Source organism: Diadema setosum, chromosome 5 (genome assembly GCF_964275005.1).
Source record: "Diadema setosum chromosome 5, eeDiaSeto1, whole genome shotgun sequence".
Taxonomy (NCBI): Eukaryota; Metazoa; Echinodermata; class Echinoidea; order Diadematoida; family Diadematidae; genus Diadema; species Diadema setosum.
The window spans coordinates 16,832,233-16,853,226 of record NC_092689.1 but is presented as its reverse complement, the minus strand read 5'-3'; the positions used below and the strand labels follow the sequence as shown (position 1 = coordinate 16,853,226).

At 37.2% G+C, this 20,994-nt stretch overlaps 1 protein-coding gene across 1 annotated transcript in view; it reads left to right on the top strand.

Moving 5' to 3' along the window:
• The window catches only part of LOC140228753 (uncharacterized), a 197,728-nt gene that overhangs the window by 77,040 nt on the left and 99,694 nt on the right, over window positions 1-20,994 (top strand). The window contains exons 9-10 of the mRNA XM_072309029.1: window positions 285-585; window positions 4,007-4,185. Of these exons, the coding sequence (XP_072165130.1) occupies window positions 285-585; window positions 4,007-4,185 (480 nt within the window). The remainder of the gene's footprint in view (window positions 1-284; window positions 586-4,006; window positions 4,186-20,994) is intronic.

The window sequence follows — 20,994 nt, the reverse complement described above, 5'->3', positions numbered from 1 at the left end:
TGTCATCACACACTGCTCAGAGTGAAACTTAGCAATACTAACACAGATGGACAAATTATATATGGTCTAATGTTCAGTTATATCCTCCCCAAATAGGAGAGGAAGTTTTCAATCTAGGCTTAATATCAAACTTAGTACAATTTAAATTTTTGCAGTCATATTCAAGAAATAAATTTGATATAGGGAGAAGCGAGGAGTATCACCATACATATGGAGTATATCATATATTATGTGACTTTTGCTATTTTTATTTTTTTGTCCTCTTTGCTGACACCATAGAAGAGCCACCACCACCGATTATGGACATCCCCAGCAACAACAACAACCTGCGGAAGGATGAGGACGAATTCTGGCCCCCGCCTCCTCCTCCTCCAGATGAAAGTAAGGACCGGCCTCCCCCTCCACCTCCACCGCCCAAGCCCAAACCAAAGGTCACGACCCCCAGCGCGCCTAGTCCGCCAGAAGTAGCCACTCGCCACGATAGCCGTCCAGATGCCCCCAACCGAAAGGTTATCCCCCCGCCGCGAAAATTCGGCTTCAAGCCGTTCAAACCATACGCCCCTTCCGGCGAAGAGCAACAGCGGGGTAGGACTCGTTTTCACTATCTAGCGTGCGTGATTTCCATCCACCCTTCCCCCACATTACTGGCTGCCGTGGTCATACTCCCGTTCCCCCTTCCCCATCATCTTTCAGTGGCATGGCGAGATCGATTCATGCATGGCTATCATGAGACACCATGGTTGAGTTGCTCTCCATAGCAGTATGGTATTATTCCCATTGACCTGATAATACTTGCATGTGATATTCAGTAAGTGCCAGCCAAGACTATGTCACTTGAGATTGGTTGAAAACATTGGAAAGCAATTTGTGTTCCATTTCTCAAGAGAGGGAAGCGCATGAGCATTTTGTAACTTTTGCGGAATGTCCTTCAGTTTGAGTCAGAAACCCATTTAGCCGCTTTCATACACCCATGCTACAGATTCTAATCCAACAAAAGGTACTGATTAGCCATTTCAATTTGAGTTCAGTTTGAGTTCTTCATTATTCTGATCACACTTAATGATGGATGTTAATGTTTCTGAAGAAGAAAAGGATATGATTTCTCACTCGATATGCAAAAAGAAGGGCGAATCAGATCAAACTCATTAAGAAAGATTCTTGCACTATCTACCACATGGGTTCATAAGTCTATCGTCAGTTTGAATTAATACTTGCGACATACGAAAAATTTTATGCTTGATATGATACTGACATTCCCGCACAAAGTGTTGATCAAAATGTGTACACCCCCGAAAAGAAGTAGAAAACCCTCAAACTTATCGACACGAATACCTCATTCTCGTTTGAGGGCAGTATAACTGCATTATGAGGTAAGCATGCCTGCAGAAGCGATCTTCATTCTTCAAGTGCAAGCCCCATGAAAAGGCAGCGGATGTAAGATGGGTAAAGAAAAGGGCCTGCTAACTAGATTATAGACTTATTGAATTAATGATTGCCAAGGTGAGACAGGAATTGCAGATGGGTACCTGTCATTGGCATTTAAAGGTTACCTTCTTCTTGACATTCCCATAAAAAAGAGATAAAGAATATGAATGCATTCAGTAGCAATAACCATCAGAATGAAATGTTTAAAACATGAATTCAGAATCCCCGTTTGTGTGGCAGTAGAGATAGAAAGCGTTCCTTGCATCTCCTTATATTTTCTTTGATTTGCTCAATATGATTTCCGGTCACTTTGACATGGGCAGGTTTGGTTTTGTGATCCTCAGTGGAATGTTTTGGCACGATTTCATCATGAGTTGCCATTTTATGGTCCGAGACCTTACCTATGGGTTACAAGCAAAGGTCACGACCTCTAGAGGAGTGATGAAGTCATATTTACCCGAGACCCTTACCTATGGGCTACACACAAAGGTCATGACCTCTTGAGCACTGACAAAGTCATATTTTCCTGAGAACTTACCTATGGGTCACAAGCAAAGGTCACAACCTCTAGAGGACTAATGAAGTCATATTTGCCTGAGACCTTACTTATGGGCTAAAAAACAAAGGTCACAACCTCTAGAGGACTGATGAAGTCATATTTGCCTGAGACCCTTACCTATGGGCTACAAACAAAAGTCACAACCTGTAGAGGATTGCCTCTTATGCCTCATGAAAATATCTTCCCTTCATTAAATAGGATTATTTTAATCAGTTGTGTTCAAATTATATGTTGATGTAAAGTTCTAGATGTCCAGCAAGGATGATAGATATTGACTACAACTGGAGAAAAAAAAAAACAGACTTAAAAATCAATCTGGAGAAACATTTTCTTGTCGAAAAACAAATGAAGAGTTTGTTCGCAAAAACCGATAAGTCCATTTTTGAAGACTTTGAAGTACGGTCTCTGTCATAAAGTATAAAATAATACCTTTTAAATGATATATTGGTCACTTCATATAAAGGTACATTTTTGAAGTTATGGTCAAAAGAAGCAAAAATTTTCTTATTATTTTCTTTGTTTTTCTTGACCTTTAATCGCAAATATCTCCATTTGGCAAATATGGACTTATCGGTTTTTGCAAACAAACTCTTCAAATATGCGAATACATTGAATGAATCTTAAAAAAGGGGGGTATTTGAATAGAATTTAAAACTCATCTACATAGCAATTTGAGGGATAGGAGATAACTACATAGACATAATTGTGCTGTCATTTATGTGTGAAATGGGGAATCAGGTATTTTACTTGAACTATACAAGTCTTCGGGGATATAATAAAAAGGAAGATTCATTGTGTTAGTGTTTGGAGAAATTGTTAGCGTGTACAATCTGCATAGATGATTAGTATATAAATAAACATTCATAATATTTGTTGTAAATATGATCCATTTCATGTACTTGCCCCTGCTTGAAAGCTGTAAAAACAAAATAACTTCTGTATCACATGAGATAATATTCTTGGACATGATCATTCATAGTTTGATATCTTATAAGTGTTTAAGCATGCCATGTATATATATTTGTTTAAATATATACATATAATATGCAAATATGTCTTTCATCATACTCTCATAATGCATTGAAGCTTAATTTTTTCCATAGTGTAGACAGTCTTTCCTGACTTGCATGAATTATAATCTACAAATGTCATAATGCAAACATAATAGGAGATAAGAGGATGTAATGATGCAATGTAGAAGTGCAGATTACTAAGCATTGAGATTTTATATCTAGGCGGTCTTTTCTTAAGAAAGGAGGTCCTTGAAGACAGATACTTGGCTCTCTCAGTATATCAACATTATTTTTATGTAGCAGAAACTAAAGAAATTTTACACTACATTAGAGACCAGCTGGTAACCTGCAATCTACACTGCATGCAATATTGGAAAATTTCATTAAGCCAGTGTGATCTAAATATTGCTATAGAATTTCCACGTTAGATCATGCAGAAAGTTCTGAAAATCCTGAGGTGAAAGAGTTAACATTCGAGTCTGCTCTATTATGAAGAACATCAGAACAGTGCATGCCAGTGTGTAGAAAATGGCTGATTGTTCTTCATATTATCATGAAGCTTCTCTGTAGTGTTTCTGATTTCTTTTCTGTTTAAAAAAAATGCTATTCATGTAGTCTCCATTCAGACTTTTCATAGATAATTTAGTATAATGTATGGCTTGAACAGGTGATAAACAGGTGAGGAATACTAAGTAGTAGCTGTCCACAAAGACTATTTACAGTTGTCCCTTTACCCATGACTTTTGACCCTTATGTTACACAGGTGACCATATGAGTTCTTGCACTTTTGGGCTCTATGCTTGTATCAATAATGCATGCATGTATATTCTGTCCATTGGCCATTTAAGAATGCAATGACAGTCTCACTGCAATGCTGGATTCATATGATTTTCATTCTGCTGAATCTGCATGTCTGAAAGTGGAGATATCATTTAATGGTCAGTGTCATATTTGGTCCACTGACCATTTGCTGTAAGTTACTGACTGAGAGTGTGATTCTTTTCTCCAGACATGTGGACCCCTAGCGATGCCCATGGCGACCTTCCGCCACCCCCACCCCTCGGTAAGCCGGACGGTCACATCGCGGCCCCTGTCTGGGCCCCGTCTGGTGTCCAGGTGCCCAAGAAGGAGTTCAAGCCGGTCAGGCCAGATCTGACGCCCAAGAGTAAGGCCAGCACTGTCCAACCGGTAAGAGGCGTATGTAAGCTTGTGTACGTCATTGTGTATAATGTTCACTTTATGATATCTGCGACACGTACTGCATATACATGTTACTAAACTGGAGTATGCAAAGATAGTGTGAACTACATGTTGCACTCAGCACAGATTACTCCAAGACTGTGAGACTAAATATGTATTAATGGGATTAGTGGGGCAGATATGTGAAAAAGATGCTCACATCCGGCGGAAAGTATGAAATTTTGCATATAGGGGTATTTTGGGGCGCTGATTTCAAAAATTGCCGGATCCAAGAGATCTGGCCACGGGGTTGGCCGCTATTTTGAATTCCAATATGGCCGCCGTCAATGATCCCTATCTTCAGTTCTGAATGGCATAAGCCATTGGAATTTGATACATAAAAGCATGGTGATATAATGACTTCAATAACAGACTTATTTTATATGTCTGACAAGCTGCACGGCAGCCAATATGAATTTTTATACAAAGTTGTCATGTTGGAGTGTTAAAAATCTCTATCTCGGGTTTGTAAATTAGGCTACCTGATTGAGCGCGCGTTTGTAACTGATTGAGTGCGCGCTGCTGTATTTACATTGTGACGTCAGTGAAAGGTGCATTATGCTTCCTTTTTGCTGCACTTTTTGACATGCCCGTGAATGTTAGTCGTGGTGTTTGTCTTCGTAGCCACATTGGAATTCAAAATAGCAGGCATTGCGTTTGTCAGACACATCACATTAGTTAATATTTTAACTCAGTATGTTAAAATACTTGTTTACACCTAATTTCAGCGTCACTCACCACTTGGAAATCGGGATAGGGATTTTGAATATTTCGTTGAGGCGGCCATATTGGAATTCAAAATGGCGGCCATTCGATGTTTGTCAGACACTTCAAATCAATCTGTCATCAAATTCAATATGTCAAAATGCTCATGTGTACCAAATTTTGGTGCCACAGGTCATTCAGAACTGATGATAGGAATCTTTAGATTTGTTTTGTGATGGCGGCCATATTGGAATTCAAAATGGCGGCCGACCTTGTGGTCAGATCTCTTGGATCCGGCAATATTTGAAATCAGCACCCCAGAATACCCCTATATGCAAAATTTCATACTTTCCGCCGGATATGAGCATCTCGGCCAAATTTTGTTACATATCTGCCCTACTAGATGGTTAAAATTTGGTTGAGATGGTGGATTCAGATTTTACTTTTGCAAAATAATGAGAATCCACTTTTATGAAATATCACAGAGCCTACAATTCTATAACAGACAAATTCAAGGTATATTTGATGAAAGTCAGTTTTGGAATGGCTGAGATACCCAAGAACAAAGCAAACAAAGGGGACCTAATAAAAGGTGGGTCCCACCTTTAATTACGACCTCTTTGTGTTTTGATATCTCATCCATTTCGAAAGCAATTTTCATCAAACAAACTTTGCATTCCTCAAAGAATTGTATGCTCTTTCATATTTCATATGAAGTTTCTCATTATTTCACACAAAAAAGTTGGAAACCTGTAGCCCCATCTCAGCCAAAACTATACCATCCCTCAAAAGTATATCAAGACTCTTACATCCTAAAGAATTGTGGTGATCCAGTTTGAACCTGAAGTGCATAATTCTATTCAGCCTTGATACAGTTAACTTTGTTTAATGCACACATAAATATTTGATTGCGGTCATGTGGAGAGTTGATTTTTTATAGTAAACAGCATAATTATTAGTACGATATCATAGAGGACAAAAATATAAAGAAAAAAAAAGTTGTTTTCGCCATATTAGCCAGTATAATATCTAACAAATTGGAACTTATAAGAAAGTGTAGTAAAAAAATCTAGTAAGTCGTTCATCGATGATTAAAATGTGAAGCATCAAGGTTTTATTTCTCTCCTCAAGGCAAATTGAAGGTTGTTTGATATTGCAGAACAAGTGTTTTTGAGAACTTTTTTTTCTGTATCATAATAGTATGCTGTCCCATAATTGTATGTGTGGAGTGTTGTATTTGTAGCTCTTTGTTGTTTTGTTTTAATTTTTTTTTTCTCTAATCTCAACCGTATCAGGGCAATTACAGTCAGACCATTAAGTTATGTTACTCCCGCACGCACTGCGCACGGGGCTGCTTCGTGCGGCTGCGTGCGGTTTCGCACGGGTGCGTGCGGCTCCGTACCATTTCATACGGCCTCGTGCGGGTGCGTGCGCTTCTGTACGCCCCCGTGCGACCCCGTGCGACCTCGTGCGCCTCCGTGCGGCTGCGTGCCAGTCAGTGCGCCTCCGTGCGGCTGCGTGCCACCGTCGAGTGCGGACCATCTGGCACGCTACCGTGCGAGGTGTTGGCACGGTACCGTGCGTGGTGCTGGCACGCTACCGTGCGAGTCCGTGCGAATCTAGCATCCTGCTAGTCCCGACACGGGACTCTTATCTTTTTTTTCACTCTCTCATACGCCCTCGTTGGCGGTATACGAAGGCAGTCTAGGCAGTGGACTAGCATCCTGCGTGCGAATCCATTGGAGGCCGTGCGTGCATGCATTGTAAATAATAATATCCCCTTTGTAAGTGTGTGCTCATGACTATGTGTGCGCCTGCGTGTCCATGTCTGTGGATCCGTGCCCATGCCTGTGTGCCTGCAAGCGATCGCGAGAAGACGATACGATGTACACACTGTACAATGTTCAATGAAAGCCCTTACAAGTCTGTGCAACTGCGTATTACATGTAAACACTCATGCCTGTCCAAAAATGGATGATTTTCTACATTGCAGAGATCACTTGCAATCTTTCTAAGAATATGGAGTACCATCACCGTGTGTACATGTATCTCTCCTTGCAAAGAAATTAGAAAAATTGTGTGGTTGTATGTGTGTCTTTATCACTCGATAACTTGAACAGTGTAGAAATAATTATGGTAATAATGACAATTAACAACAACAGAGAAAAGCTATTGTATATATAATTACATCAAGGGAACCATTTGTTGATGATGGTGATGATGATGTTGATGATCACTCAAAAGGTAATAATAAATGTACATTGTAGATGTTCCATATTGTTACATTATCAGTATGGTGTATTAGTATTTTTACTATTTTTGCCTCTCTTAAAAAAAAAAAACACACACACACACACACACATTCTTTGTCCTTTCTGATATTCCCCGAAAGCTTTGAAATATATGTAGAGCTTACACATTGTCGTAAGCAGGAGATAAAAAAAAAAAAAAAACATCGTCGCTGCAGGATAGGTCGGTATATTAACAGTTTCCGTCTCGATAGGTTTGTAATCTTGGCAAAATATATTATATACATATACATAGATTAAGAAATATAAACATACATTTATATATATATATATATATATATATATATTTATATATATATATATATATATACATATACATAAATTAGATATTGATTGAATAGTTTCTTTATTCAAGAAAATGTTTTACATTACACCACCGGTCTAGTTATCCCAAGGTTTCTTTGAAAATGCTGCAAGCATCAAAATATCAAACATCGTAATTTTTATACACAATTTCCCGTGAATGCTAAGCGTATGAGAGAAAGAGATAGAAAAGAACAAAAAACTTCTGCCATATGTCTTGCTTCTCGCTTTATTGCAGCGTATGTCATTGTCGAAGTATAAATGCTATGATAAATGTTGGTAACAACCACATGAGAACTTGCACATTCGATTCCCAACAACCATTAAATCATTGGGGTCCGTAAAAAAGGTTACATAATACATACGAAGCACCTCATTATAATGTATTCGATGGACCGGTGCAGAAAAAACTGGCTGTCTGTAATCGGCCTTTGAACATCTCTATTATGCTCATAATCCCTGACTTTTCAGATGGCGGCTACGAGCGCGTCCAGGGATGTTTTTGTATCAACATTCTGACTATTCATGGAGGTACAATGTAACCTGATACTCTGGCCACCTGGTCTATTCAAAGTATTCTTGCGTAATACACGCGCGTATTGTTAGGCTGTGTTTCACCATGATGAATATGTAGGACCCCATAGTAGCAATATCGGCTCTTGCGTTGTATGAATGCTATACAGGGATCCTCCATTTGGTTCGTTGGTCAAGTATATAGATTCTTTTAACGATCTTATAAGCAGGCTGTCATTCATAAGTATGACAGAAAAACAAACAACAACTTCAAGCAACATCAAAGTTGAGTTTCGCGAACTAATCTTCCATTTGAGTTGGTTTCTCGGTTTTGTTTCAACAATTTTTATAATGTTGACAAAAGCCTGATGGGATGTTCAATATTCAATTAAATCATTGCACCTTTCTCGCAACCTTTGACAACTAATGATGACTAAACCTGTGAAATCCACGATTTATTTATTTATTTATCTATTTTTTTTTTTTGTATAGAGACGTTTTCTTTTTGAATTTATCTATCATGACTGCCTCCAGATTTCGACCATAATTATATGACTTAGGTTTCCATGGGATCAATAAAGGAGATCAACGAGCGCATTTGTAGGTTTCCTGTCGGGTTTAATGTTGCAAAGTTTATGTGCAATCATGATTCACTTACAACCCTATATACACCGTAATGTCGGGATGAGATATTGTTCACTACACATCAAGTGAGATTAAATCTTACACAGTGTACTGTGATATGATATACATGATAAATATCATCCGCAAACGGGATAGATTATTGTTTTGTCTATGTGTGTGTGTGTGTGTGTGTGTGCGTGTGTGTGTGTGTGAGAGAGAGAGAGAGAGAGAGAAAGACATGAGAAAGGGTGGAGAATATATATATATATATATATATATATATGAAGAGTTTGTTTGCAAAAACCGATAAGTCCATATTTGCCAAATGGAGATATTTGCGATTAAAGATCAAGAAAAATAAATAGAATAATAAGAAAGTTTTTGCTTCTTTTGACCATAACTTCAAAAATATACCTTTATATGTAGTGACCAATATATCATTTAAAAGGTATTATTTTGTACTTTATGACAAAGATCGTACTTCAAAATCTTCAAAAATGGACTTATCGGTTTTTGCAAACAAACCCTTCATATATATATATATATATATATAATTATATATTCACTTACAACTATATGATCTTATAAAACACATGTTCAAGTCAGTTGACGGAACATTTATAAGCTCTTCCGGTCTGCCTATGAAACATCGGAGTCTATGCGATAAGAAGAAAGATTGAGAGATAGAGAGAGAAAAATAAAATAGGCTGGTCTTCTAAATTTTGTTCGATGAATGGTAATCTTAACACACTTTTGCAAACAAAATGAAATATTATACACGGTTAGGTTTGCCTGTAATCTGTGTTATGGTGATATCTTATTAGATTATACATAATAATACGGGCAAAGTATCTTGGATAACAACAGTGATCGCCACCATTGATGAGGATATTCAATCTAGACGACTAATTGAAGATGATGAGAATAAAGAAGACATAGTGGATAGCTGGAAAGGAAAGTAATGTGATGCAATGAGATAAAAATGAAGGAGCACGAATCGAGGCAAATGTATTACAAAGGAAGAGAAAATGGCATATTCGAGTGTTCAAAATGGTTTAACATTATGCGAAGATTTCATAGTCATTTTTTTTTCTGTGTGTGTGTGTGTACGTTTGTTTTCTAATTTTACAGTTATGTAATTCAAACTCGTCGACAAAATAAAAGAAAAAAAAAGATAGCGCCATGAATATGTTCATAATTCAATCTCAGTTTCCTCTCACTATATTCTATCACTTCAAAAAAAAAGTATTCAAATTAGAATGCCCGTAGACAATTCAAATTCGTCTCCATGTGAGAGAGCGTCTTTTCAAACAGGGTCGCAGGTGACCATTCCCGAATTCGACGCAGAAGTTAATTCAATTTAGCAACAACAAAAAAAGGCTGGCCATCGCGTATACTCCAGCAGCTGTAGAAGAAGCCGACATGATCATAGAAGTATGACAAGCACAAGCCACACAGGCTTGAAGGCCTAAAATTATTACATCACTTGAGAAAATAAGGAAAAGGCAATATTTTGAAATAAACAACATTTCTCCTGGCATTCTTCAATCTCTCATAACAGACGGCTAATTTTGCTGAATTGTTCTTCTCTTATGTCATGAGTGTAAATCAATATTTGTTTCATTGTTTATACGGTACCAGACAGTACCAGTCATCCCCCGATAAAAGACAAGAAAGAAATGAAGAACTAATCTCATTCAATAAGCATAATGTATAAAGGAAATGAGCATTTGCTGCAATCGTTTATGAATATGAAAATGCTGCAATGTGCATGAGTGCGCGAAGTCTAATGGAATGAAAAAATTTAGTCCTACCTAAATGCATATCCTTATATATATATATATATATATATATATATATATATATATATATATATATATGTTACGCTGGCACGATAAGTGAATAAACCACTTCAATAGCAGCATGAAAACATTTGATTTCATCGATACACATGAGATAAGACAAGAACATTTCATGCTTTTATTGCCCAAAATACCTTGCTCCTAAACAACGTGTTCAATTGAAGCGATGGGTTATCACAGGTCCATCTCTCACAAAATTGAATCACTCTTCACAAATTTGGAGCGCTTTCTACGAAGGCAAATGCATTCTATGGACCGGTGCAGAAAAAAAGAGACCGTCTGTAATCGGCCTTTGAACTTCTCTATTATGCTCATAATCCCCGACTTTTCTACGAGCGCGTCCAGGAATGTCTTTATATCAACATCCTGTCTATTCCATAAGGTACAATGTAACCTGATACTCTGGCCACCTGGTCTATTCAAAGTATTCTTGCGTAAAACATTCGCATATGTTAGGCTGTGTTTCACCATGATGAATATATAGGATCCCATAAAGGCAATAACCATCGGCTCTTGCGTTGCATGAATGTTATACAGAATATCCTCTATGCGGTTTGTTGGCCAAATAGATTATTTGAACGACCTGTAAATGACATAATCAGACTGTCATTCATAGGTATGAGAGAAAGAAAAAAAAAAAAACAACTTCAAGCAACATCGAAGTTGAGTTTCGCAGACCAATCTTTCATTTGAGTTAGTTTCTCGGTTTTGTTTCAGCAATTATCCCTTTCATAATGTTGACAAGAGCCTGATGGGATTTTCAATATTCAAATAAATCATTGCATCTTTCTTGCTTTCTTTGACAACTTATGATAACTAAATCTGAAAAAATCCATGCTATTGTGGTACCTGCCATCCACACAGAAGTTTCTTCTTTTTTTTGTATAAGAAGTTTGCTTTCTGGAATTATCCATTATGTCTGCCTACAGATATGACTTAAGGTTTCCATGGGATAAATAAAAGAGATCAACGAGCACATTTGTGATTCAACAGTAGGGGTTAAATGCTGCCAATTGTATGTACAATGTTATAATTGACTTAAGACTCTACTGCCAAGAAGTATTGCTCATTACGAATCACATGAAATAAGATTTCACATAGTGATAAGACAGAAGTTATTTGTTATAATATTATTATAATGAAAACTCATCACTAACCGGAAAGACTATTGTTTTGTGGAATTTGTATATTTGATAGAACATTTATGAGGTCTTCCGGTCTTCAGGCGAAACACTGGAATCTATGCGATGAGAAGAAAGATTGAAAGGGAGAGAAAGAGAGAGGGAGAAAAATAGGCTGGTTTTCTAAATGTTGTTTGATGAATGTACATATATTAGATATTGTTGTATAATATATATATATATATAATACAGGCAAAGCATCATCGAGAAGTGATCTTCACTAATGATATTATTCAATCAAAGAATTGGATAACTGGAAAGAGAGGGAGAGAGATCAAAGAGGGTGGGGGGGGGGGAGAGAAATATGATGGTCTTCTAAATTCTTTTTGATGGATGGTAATCCGATCACACTTTAGCAATCGAAATGTAATGTTACATCCGGTCAGGTTTGCCTATATATGTTATGGCAATATCTTTTGAGATTGTATATACGGGCAAAATATCTGTATACGTTTGTAGGCGGGAATGAAGTAGATAGCCGGAAAGGAAAGTGATGAAATGTAATGGGAAAGAATAAAGGAGCACTAATCGAAGGAATTGTATCATAAAAGAAAAGTAATGGAAACTTGATTATAAATAATGGCACATTATGCAAAGATTTTGCAGTCGTTTTTCTGTATGTATTTATTCCAATTTCATAGTTAAGTAATTCATAATCGCCAACAAAAAATAGCTTCCTGAAGATGGCCATTCAGGTTTGTTTTCCCTTCGCTATATGCTATCCCTTCAAATGTAGCATGAACACACTTCAATTTATAGTCCATGGGCCAAGACCCGAAAAATGGGTTGTTGGTACCACCTGAGGTGGCAAAACCTTTTTGGTGTCAGTTTATTTGTCGGGCAGAGATATGCTTATCAAGCTATGATAGCATTTCCAAATGAGTAGCTTAGTCATAAAAAATGATTTTTTTTTAAAAACCAATTTGGTCTCGTTTTTATATCCCTTTACTTCTGAATCGAAACTAACCGCTATAAAAAAGAAGAGCACTGTCTTCCGTACGTCCACAGGTGTTCTGTTGTAAACGCGATGCGCTTAGTCTTTATTCAAGGCAGCGAAGGAATATCCAAAGGGTTATGATGTCCACAGCTGTCACGCGGTGCGCTTAGTCTTTATCTGGACCAATGTACCGTTATCATATCTAAAGTTCCTCATATAAGGGATTATCTATACTATTTTTATACTACCCTCTAAACAAATAAATCAATTTTAAACAAAAATCACTCTGTTTATCTACAATATTATTCATTATAATGTATTGTAGTGTACCGGTCCATTGTTTTTGCATTATCCTTTTTTGTTGGATGAAAATAAAGCGACATCGGCGTGATGTTAGCGTTTTCACACTAGCGTTTTTGCCGGAAAATGATAGATAATTGCAAAATACGGTAAAATTCAAGAGGAATTTTTTTTTTTTGGTTGTTGTTGTTGTTTTTAGATAAAAGGATATACACTGTATCATAAGCTTTGAATATTCCCTTCGCCGTCTAGAATAAAGACTAAGCGCACCGCGTTTACAACAGAATACCTGTGCACATACCATAGAGCTGCATTTTACAGCTCTACGGAACATACAGAAAACAGTACTCCTGTGCTTATTTTTAAGGATGTGCCTCTCTTAATGATTGCGATTGATGTTCAACTATTTTCTTTCACGCAAGCTTGAACAGGAAGAAGCTAAAATTCAGGCAAGGAGACGAGTTTTCTTCCATGAGATACAATCATTAAGACATACATCTATTCCCGAAAGTTGTGTGATTGCTTGTGTGCTAAAGAATTGTGTCCATTACATGAATCAGGCACTTTACAAAACGGTTGAAATCTACTGAAAGTCGAACTTGTGTTTTTTTTTTTTTTCATTTCCATTTAAAGCGGGGATAGACTAGAAATTTGTTTGTCTATACTGACAGGAGACATTACATTCTTCCAGTACATGCTCCGCATTTAAACAGTCACCATATTTTCGTGGTCAGAATCAGATAATGGACAAATGATATATTATAAAAATGAAAATACGAAACTATGAACACGCCATATGTACAAACATTATGAACTTCAATGAATTAAACTTACTTGTGATATTCTGCATAAAAAACAAGCACGCCGATTAAATAATTTAATAGAATTAATAGAACACACAGCAATATCATGCATGGCGGATCAAATCAAGTTCAATTGGTGAGAAAGCTACATGAAGTTAAAAAGTTGACTTCTTTTCGTTTCTCTTTCAATTCATGAAGACAGAATTACATTGTATATCTAATGAAGAGGATTGTCTCTGTTGCGAACGATCGCTATATATAGCACTGTTAGTCGTCTGCGCAAATCCTAATCCCTAAATACTTAAATTTTTTGCTTGATAATGTAATAACCCTGCTTATAACTTTATAAAGGACTCGCAAATTCAAAGTTTCAAAACGCATACTAAAATATTATTGCACACGGTGTATTTCAAAAAACATTTTGAATGCGTTGTGTGTAAGCATGTTAATAGCATCAATCTGCCGCCTTTTATTTTCCGTACGTAAAGCGCACAGAAACGTAACCAAACGTTACCAAATACAGTGAAATGCATTGTACGGCGTGGTACTATCATTAGAAGTATATCCCATTCCTTTTTACTTTTATTTGCTAGAAGCAGTCGTCAAACCATGCGTCATTTTCGTAGCGACATCATTTAGGAATTAGAATGTATGAAGATAATCGGTACTCATTTATTTTGCGCTACTGACATAGCATTTACATTTTCCAACTTTTATTGACATGCAGTATTATGTTACTGTATGGTTACGATTACGAATGTTGGTTATGAATTCAAAAGACTGGTTTATTAATCGAACTATAAAGGTAATAGCTGTTTTGAAAGTAATTCGATGCAAATTCAAAACGCAATTGAAATCATCGTCATAGGGGGAACTGATAGCTCTAGAAAACTTGTTGAGGCTAGTAAAGATTGCCGTATGCAATCTTTGTAGAAAGTTTTGACTTAGGCCATCTTTCGAGTATTTTGAGAAATTATATAAAGAAAATTATTTGTTTTGATTATGTCAAGAATTAGTTTGAACTATGAGAACAAAAAGGCGCGGTTACCCAAACAATGTCGTAGTTCGAAAAGACATGATGGGTAAAGTGAATTCATGACTTGACTACAAAATGTAATCCTTACTGAATTGATGATCACTACTGTAAACTATCAGTTATGTCTTGTAGATGATACCTCTGTAATCGTAGTCAAAATTCTTTTGAGCGATGAGACGAAAACCAACAAACAAAATGCCGTGTATCATCGCTCGAGATTCCAAATCAAATTCCGAATCAAATGGAATATCATGTTGTGGGTTAGCAGACTGTGTTACGATTTTTAAATGTTTCGAGCAGTTGTTTTAAAAAAAAAGAGAAAATGAGGCAAAGTTCAAAAAGTTAGAAAAAAGCACGTAAATGCCGGTGATCATGTTTGATAATCAAAGTAAGAGATTATAATCGGCCGTGCGGATGTATATGATTGCCTTATTTACATGTCTGATTTCTGTAAACTATGTTATATTTAAATGTAAGTTCCCTTTCCTCCTTGATAAAAGTTGTGTTGGGTTTTGGCTGTAGGCATTTATTAGGAAACACTGTAAAAACGACAACAAATGCGTACTATACATCAAGAGATGACCTATACATACATGAAACACAAAAATTTGTATACGTTCTGATATAATGCAACTGCTTGTTTGTTAGTTAGTTAGTTTGTTTGTTTGTTTGTTTTGAATTACCATGGTCTTTGTTGAGGGAAAGATGAAGAAAAGTAGTAGAGTGTGTTACTCTCAAATCCGGATAATTGCGATAAGTGTGTATCCCCGCCCTTTCTATACAGGTAAACGATTTAAGCTTGGTATGCTATTATAAAAGCCTGCATGTGTCACGCAGAAGAACTGATTCCGCGATCACTTTTAACCTTTCATAAAATTCACGTTTTAAGATAGTAACGACAGCTTGTAGGAGCTTGTAGGCGTCCGTGACTGTGGTTCTGAAGACAAAAGGGGACTGAAAAATTCTTTTACAAATTAGCAGACATGCCGATCCTCCAACACTGTTGCTCCATTCAGTCATTGATTCTGCTATCAATGGCGAAGAAAGAATACTGGTTGCGTCTTTATCCACCCCTTGATAGCAGGAAGTTTACCTTTCATTGTTTAAGGCTTCGTTGATGCGAGGTTTACTCGGATACAAGGCGTGAACAGTGTCGTCCGAGTTCTTTCATTTGAAATTCCTCAGAATACGCAATTCAATGGGCAATTAGCGCTGCTACTTCGCAAAGCTGTTAGCCAAATTCTTTGAAGACTTGACCTCTCACATGTCAGCTACACGCAATACACGACAAACAGCTATCATTACAAACATTCTGATTAAAAAACAAAACAAAATGAAGAAGCACACTTTTCAGTAGCGACACAGCTTTCTGTCCCTTTCTCAGATAGGTCCTACCTCTAAAAAAATACACAGATGACAAGAGTCAGAATATCCTCAAAAGGGAACACGACCTACATTGTATTTGGGCATTAATAATGTTTATCTTCCGATTTCTCTCCATGCCGTCGCGGCCCAAACCATCGTAAGAAATAGGGCAATAAGTTTTATTAACCAGGGAAACAATAGTATGCATTACATAAATTTGGCGAATTATCACACGAATTGTCGACTTACTTATAGGCCCTACTATATCTCCAGAGATGAACTTTAAACAGCAAGGCACATACCAGGGAAAGAAAGTTATGATTATTTGAATGAATTCATTAATGAGGCCAATTAATAACCGTTGTAAAAGTACACACTCGCATACAGAGGTTTCAAGTTCGATTATTATGATCATTGTATTAGCTCATAGATAAAGTATTATAAATTCTGCGTGATCGTTCGTTGGAATTCGTTGGAAGCTCACTATTATTGCGTAATTCTAAAGCCCTCACCGCTTGACCGCCGCGCGCACCATGCTTTGTTTTGTCTTCAATGGGGTCAAGAGCAATTGTCTCAGAAAAACTGTGATTTGGGACACTTGTACTCATTTTTACACGCTGAAATTTTCTGTACAAACAGATAAAACATCAAGGAATCAAAATCCGTATAAAAAAAATTTCGACCCGAGCACTGCTTCCCCTTCATTTGCGGCTCATTACGGGAAAACTCGCCGTGCGACTTATGACTCATTTTGTCGGAGCGCCACACACGTGATGCGCTCCGTCGGAATGAGTCAAAAGTCGCAAAAAATGAGATCGTAGTTATGCCTATATGTGAATTCTACAGACACTAAGCTTTACACTGATATGTAATACAACTCATTTGGGCATCCCTATGGATCATAGAAACGAATATCATCTACGCTTATATGATGTCAGTCCATTTTCTAAATAACGGAGAAAATCGCTCTTAAAGTTCGGGCTATGTTCAAGCTAACAACCTGTTTCTTTCACTATAGACGAAACAATACAACAGTCCTGCTTAGCGACGGCGTTTACGCTCAATCGCACGCACTACCGTATACGGCATAGCTTGGATGTGTAAGATAATGACCCAATCGCAGGACAGGTCTATCATTAACTATTCTAACCAATACGGCAGCCCGAATGTAAACTGAAGTGCGTTTGTGTCCGTGCCGCTGCCGCCGCATGAATGAGTCGGTAAGCGTTGTGTGTCGGCTGCGGTGACTTAGTTGCCGCAAGTTTTTAACTCACAAACAATAGGAAACAGTAGAAAGAAAGAAAGAAAGGCACGCAATGCGTATTACAACAAGCGTCTTTTAGCGAGGGCCTTGATCGCTTCCATTCTCCTCCCATATTGTTGTCAATGGAAACTAAAGGAGATGCGTTTAGCAAGTACCAATACCTATAGTCCATGGGCCAAGACCCGAAAAATGGGTTGTTGGTACCACTCGAGGTGGCAAAACCTTTTTGGTGTCATTTTGTTTGTCGGACATAGATACGCTTATCAAGCTATGATAGCATTTCCAAATGAGTAGCTTAGTCATAATAAATGAATTTTTAACCAATTTGGTTTCGTTTTTATATCCCTATACTTCTGAATCGAAACTAACCGCTATACAAAGAAGAGCACTGCCTTCTGTATGTCCATAGGTGTTCTGTTGTAAACGCGATGCGCTTAGTCTTTATTCAAGGCAGCGAAGGGAATATCCAAAAGGTTATGATGTCCACAGCTGTCACGCGGTGCAATGCGCTTAGTCTTTATCTAGAACAATGTACCGTTATCATATCTAAAGTTCCTAATAAAAGGGATTATCTATACTGTTTTTATACCACCCTCTCAACAAATACATCAATTATCCCGTTCCTTCCGCAATTCTCTGAGTGCCTTTTTATGCCCTCAAACGAGATTCTTTTTGCCCGTCGCCAAAGGGGCAGACAGGTTGGTAATCCACCTGTGTGAAGGCAGTCAAGCGGTTCATTGTGTCCCCCTTTCCACGGTCAACTACATATGCCAGTGAACAATGGAAATATCGATCGGGTGCGAGGTATGAATAGAGCGTGCGCTGATGAGCTCTCAGAATCTTTTGTTCTACACAAAACCAGGTACCTGAATGAGGTGACTGGGGTCAGCGAACCCGCATTTCTAATTGATCTCAGCCTTAACCTCTATGTACATGTTCGTACGAGTTTAAAGCAGAACAATCAAAAAACTAAATCACGAAAAGGTATACTGTAAAACACGCTTTTTCCAAACAGAAGGAGAACAAATCCTGATAGAGTAAACTCCGATCTTTTAATCAAACCCACTTTTCTGAGCATTTTAACACAAAGAAACATGAATTTAGGCCACTGAAACAGGCACCCTTGTCTTCATTTTGGGAACCTGGTAAACCAGGTTCCCGTAGATCAGTTGCTCCCACGGGAACCTGGTAAACCAGGTTCCCGTAAGGAACGGGTTATAAACAAAAATCACTCTGTTCATTTACAACTTTATCAATTACAATGTATTGTAGTGTACCGGTACATTGTTTTTGCATAATATTTCATTGTTTGAATGGAAATAAAGCGACATTGGCATGGTATTAGCGTTTTCACCGTAGCATTTTCAGCGGAAAATGATAAATAATTGCTTTGTTGTTGTTGTTGTTTTTAGATAAAGGGATATACACTGTTTTATAAGCTTTGGATATTCCCTTCGCCGTCTTGAATATTAGACTAAGCGCCGTGGATATCATAACCCTTGGATATTCCCTTCGCTGCCTTGAATAAAGACTAAGCGCACCGCGTTTACAACAGAACACCTGTGAACATACAGAAGACAGTACTCTTCTTTGTATAGCGGTTGGTCTCGATTCAGAAGTAGAGGGATATAACAACGAGACCAAATTGGTTTAAAATTAATTTACTACGACTAAGCTACTCATTTGGAAATGCTATCATAGCTTGATAGGCATATCTATGCCCGACAAACAAAATGACACCAAAAAGGTATTGCCACCTCAGATGGTACCAATATCTGGCCTGGCCCATGGACTACTAGAGTGAATAGAACCTGAGAACCCATTGTAGGCGGGGATTCAAAAGACAGCATCAATAGAGGAAGTTAATGAAGTTAATTAACGATAGTCGTCTTTTCAGATCGTGTTCTTTGCGTGTACTAAAAACCCTCTAATAATGCACATGGTCGTAATGTTGCAGAGCATCAACGACTGCTTTCGTGCCTGCTCTGCTGCAGCTGTATACAGCCGTAACATTCTGAATTCCCGCCATATTAGGCACATTTCCCTTATAGGCGTTGCGTCCACATTAACTATCGCTTTTATCGCGCTTGCCAAAGCTGCACATAATTTATACTATACATATCAGAAGCAAATGTTGATGTATAGGCCTAACAGCTCCATGTTGTTTTTTTTTTTTATAATTATGATTTTATCATATTAATTTAAAATTATAGTGCTTCTTATTCTCGGTCACTTTTATGATACCATAGCATATAAAGAACCATTAACTTGTAGCTTAAACCTATTTTTATTTTTGTTTATTATTTTTCTTTATTACAGAACACCACATTTACAGTTGCAATCTTTCTGCATTTGAGAAGTTGAGTATAGACCGATAGTCATATTTACAATTATATTCGGAATTAATGCTTTAAAGGCCGTCGTCGTATCGTTTTGTATTCACAAATCTTATACTGAAATAAGTGATTGCTTGATTACTTTCGGGTAAAGGAACCACCGGAAAAGGAACGCATTTATCTGTTTATTTTTTTTTTCTTAACGAACCTAAGCTAATAGCGAACCATATGAATTGTGTGATCTATGAACCTTCAGAATAATCAATAACCCCCCCCCCCCCAACGAAAGGAAGCATTTCGTAGTGCGTCTCAGTACTCCTGTGTTTGCTTTTAAGGATGTGGCTTCTCTTTATGATTGCGATTGATGTTCAACTATTTCTTTCCCGCAAGCTTGAAAAAGAAGAAGCTAAAATTCTGGCAAGCAGACGAGTTTTCTTCCATAAGATACAATCATTAAGACATACATTTATTCCCAAAAGTTGTGTGATTGCTTATGTGCTAAAGAATTTTGCCCATTATATGTATCAGGCACTAAACACAACAGTTGAAATCTACTGAAAATTAAACTTCGTTTCCTTTCTTCTTTTTTTTTTTTTTTTTGGTGTGTAATTTCATTTCCATTTCAAGCGAGGATAGACGACTAGAAATTAGTTTGTCTATACTGGTGGGAGACATTAGTGTTCCAGTACATACTCCGCATTTAAACAGTTGTCATATTTTCGTAGTCATAATCAGATAATGGACACGTGATATATTATAAAAATGAAAATACAAAACAACGAACACGTCATATTGTATTATGTACAAACATTATTAGCTTCAATGAATTATACTTACCTGAAATATTCTGCATAAAAAAAAAAAAAACACGCGTGCCAATTAAACAATATCAAATCAAACAATATCATAGAATTACTAGAACACACAGCGATATCATGCACGGCAGATCAAATCAAGTTCAGTTGGTGAGAAAGCTCATTGAAGTTATAAAGTTGACTTATTTACGTTTTCCTTTCTATTTATGAAAACAGAATTACATTGTATATCTATTGAAGCGGATTGTCTCTGTTGCAAACTATTGCCAAAGATAGCATTGTTAATCTTCTGAGCAAATCCGAATCCTTAAAGTACTGTAATTTTTGCTTGAATTGATAATGTAATAACCCATATGACTTTATAACGGACTCGCAAATTTAAAGTTTCAAACCGAATACTAAAAC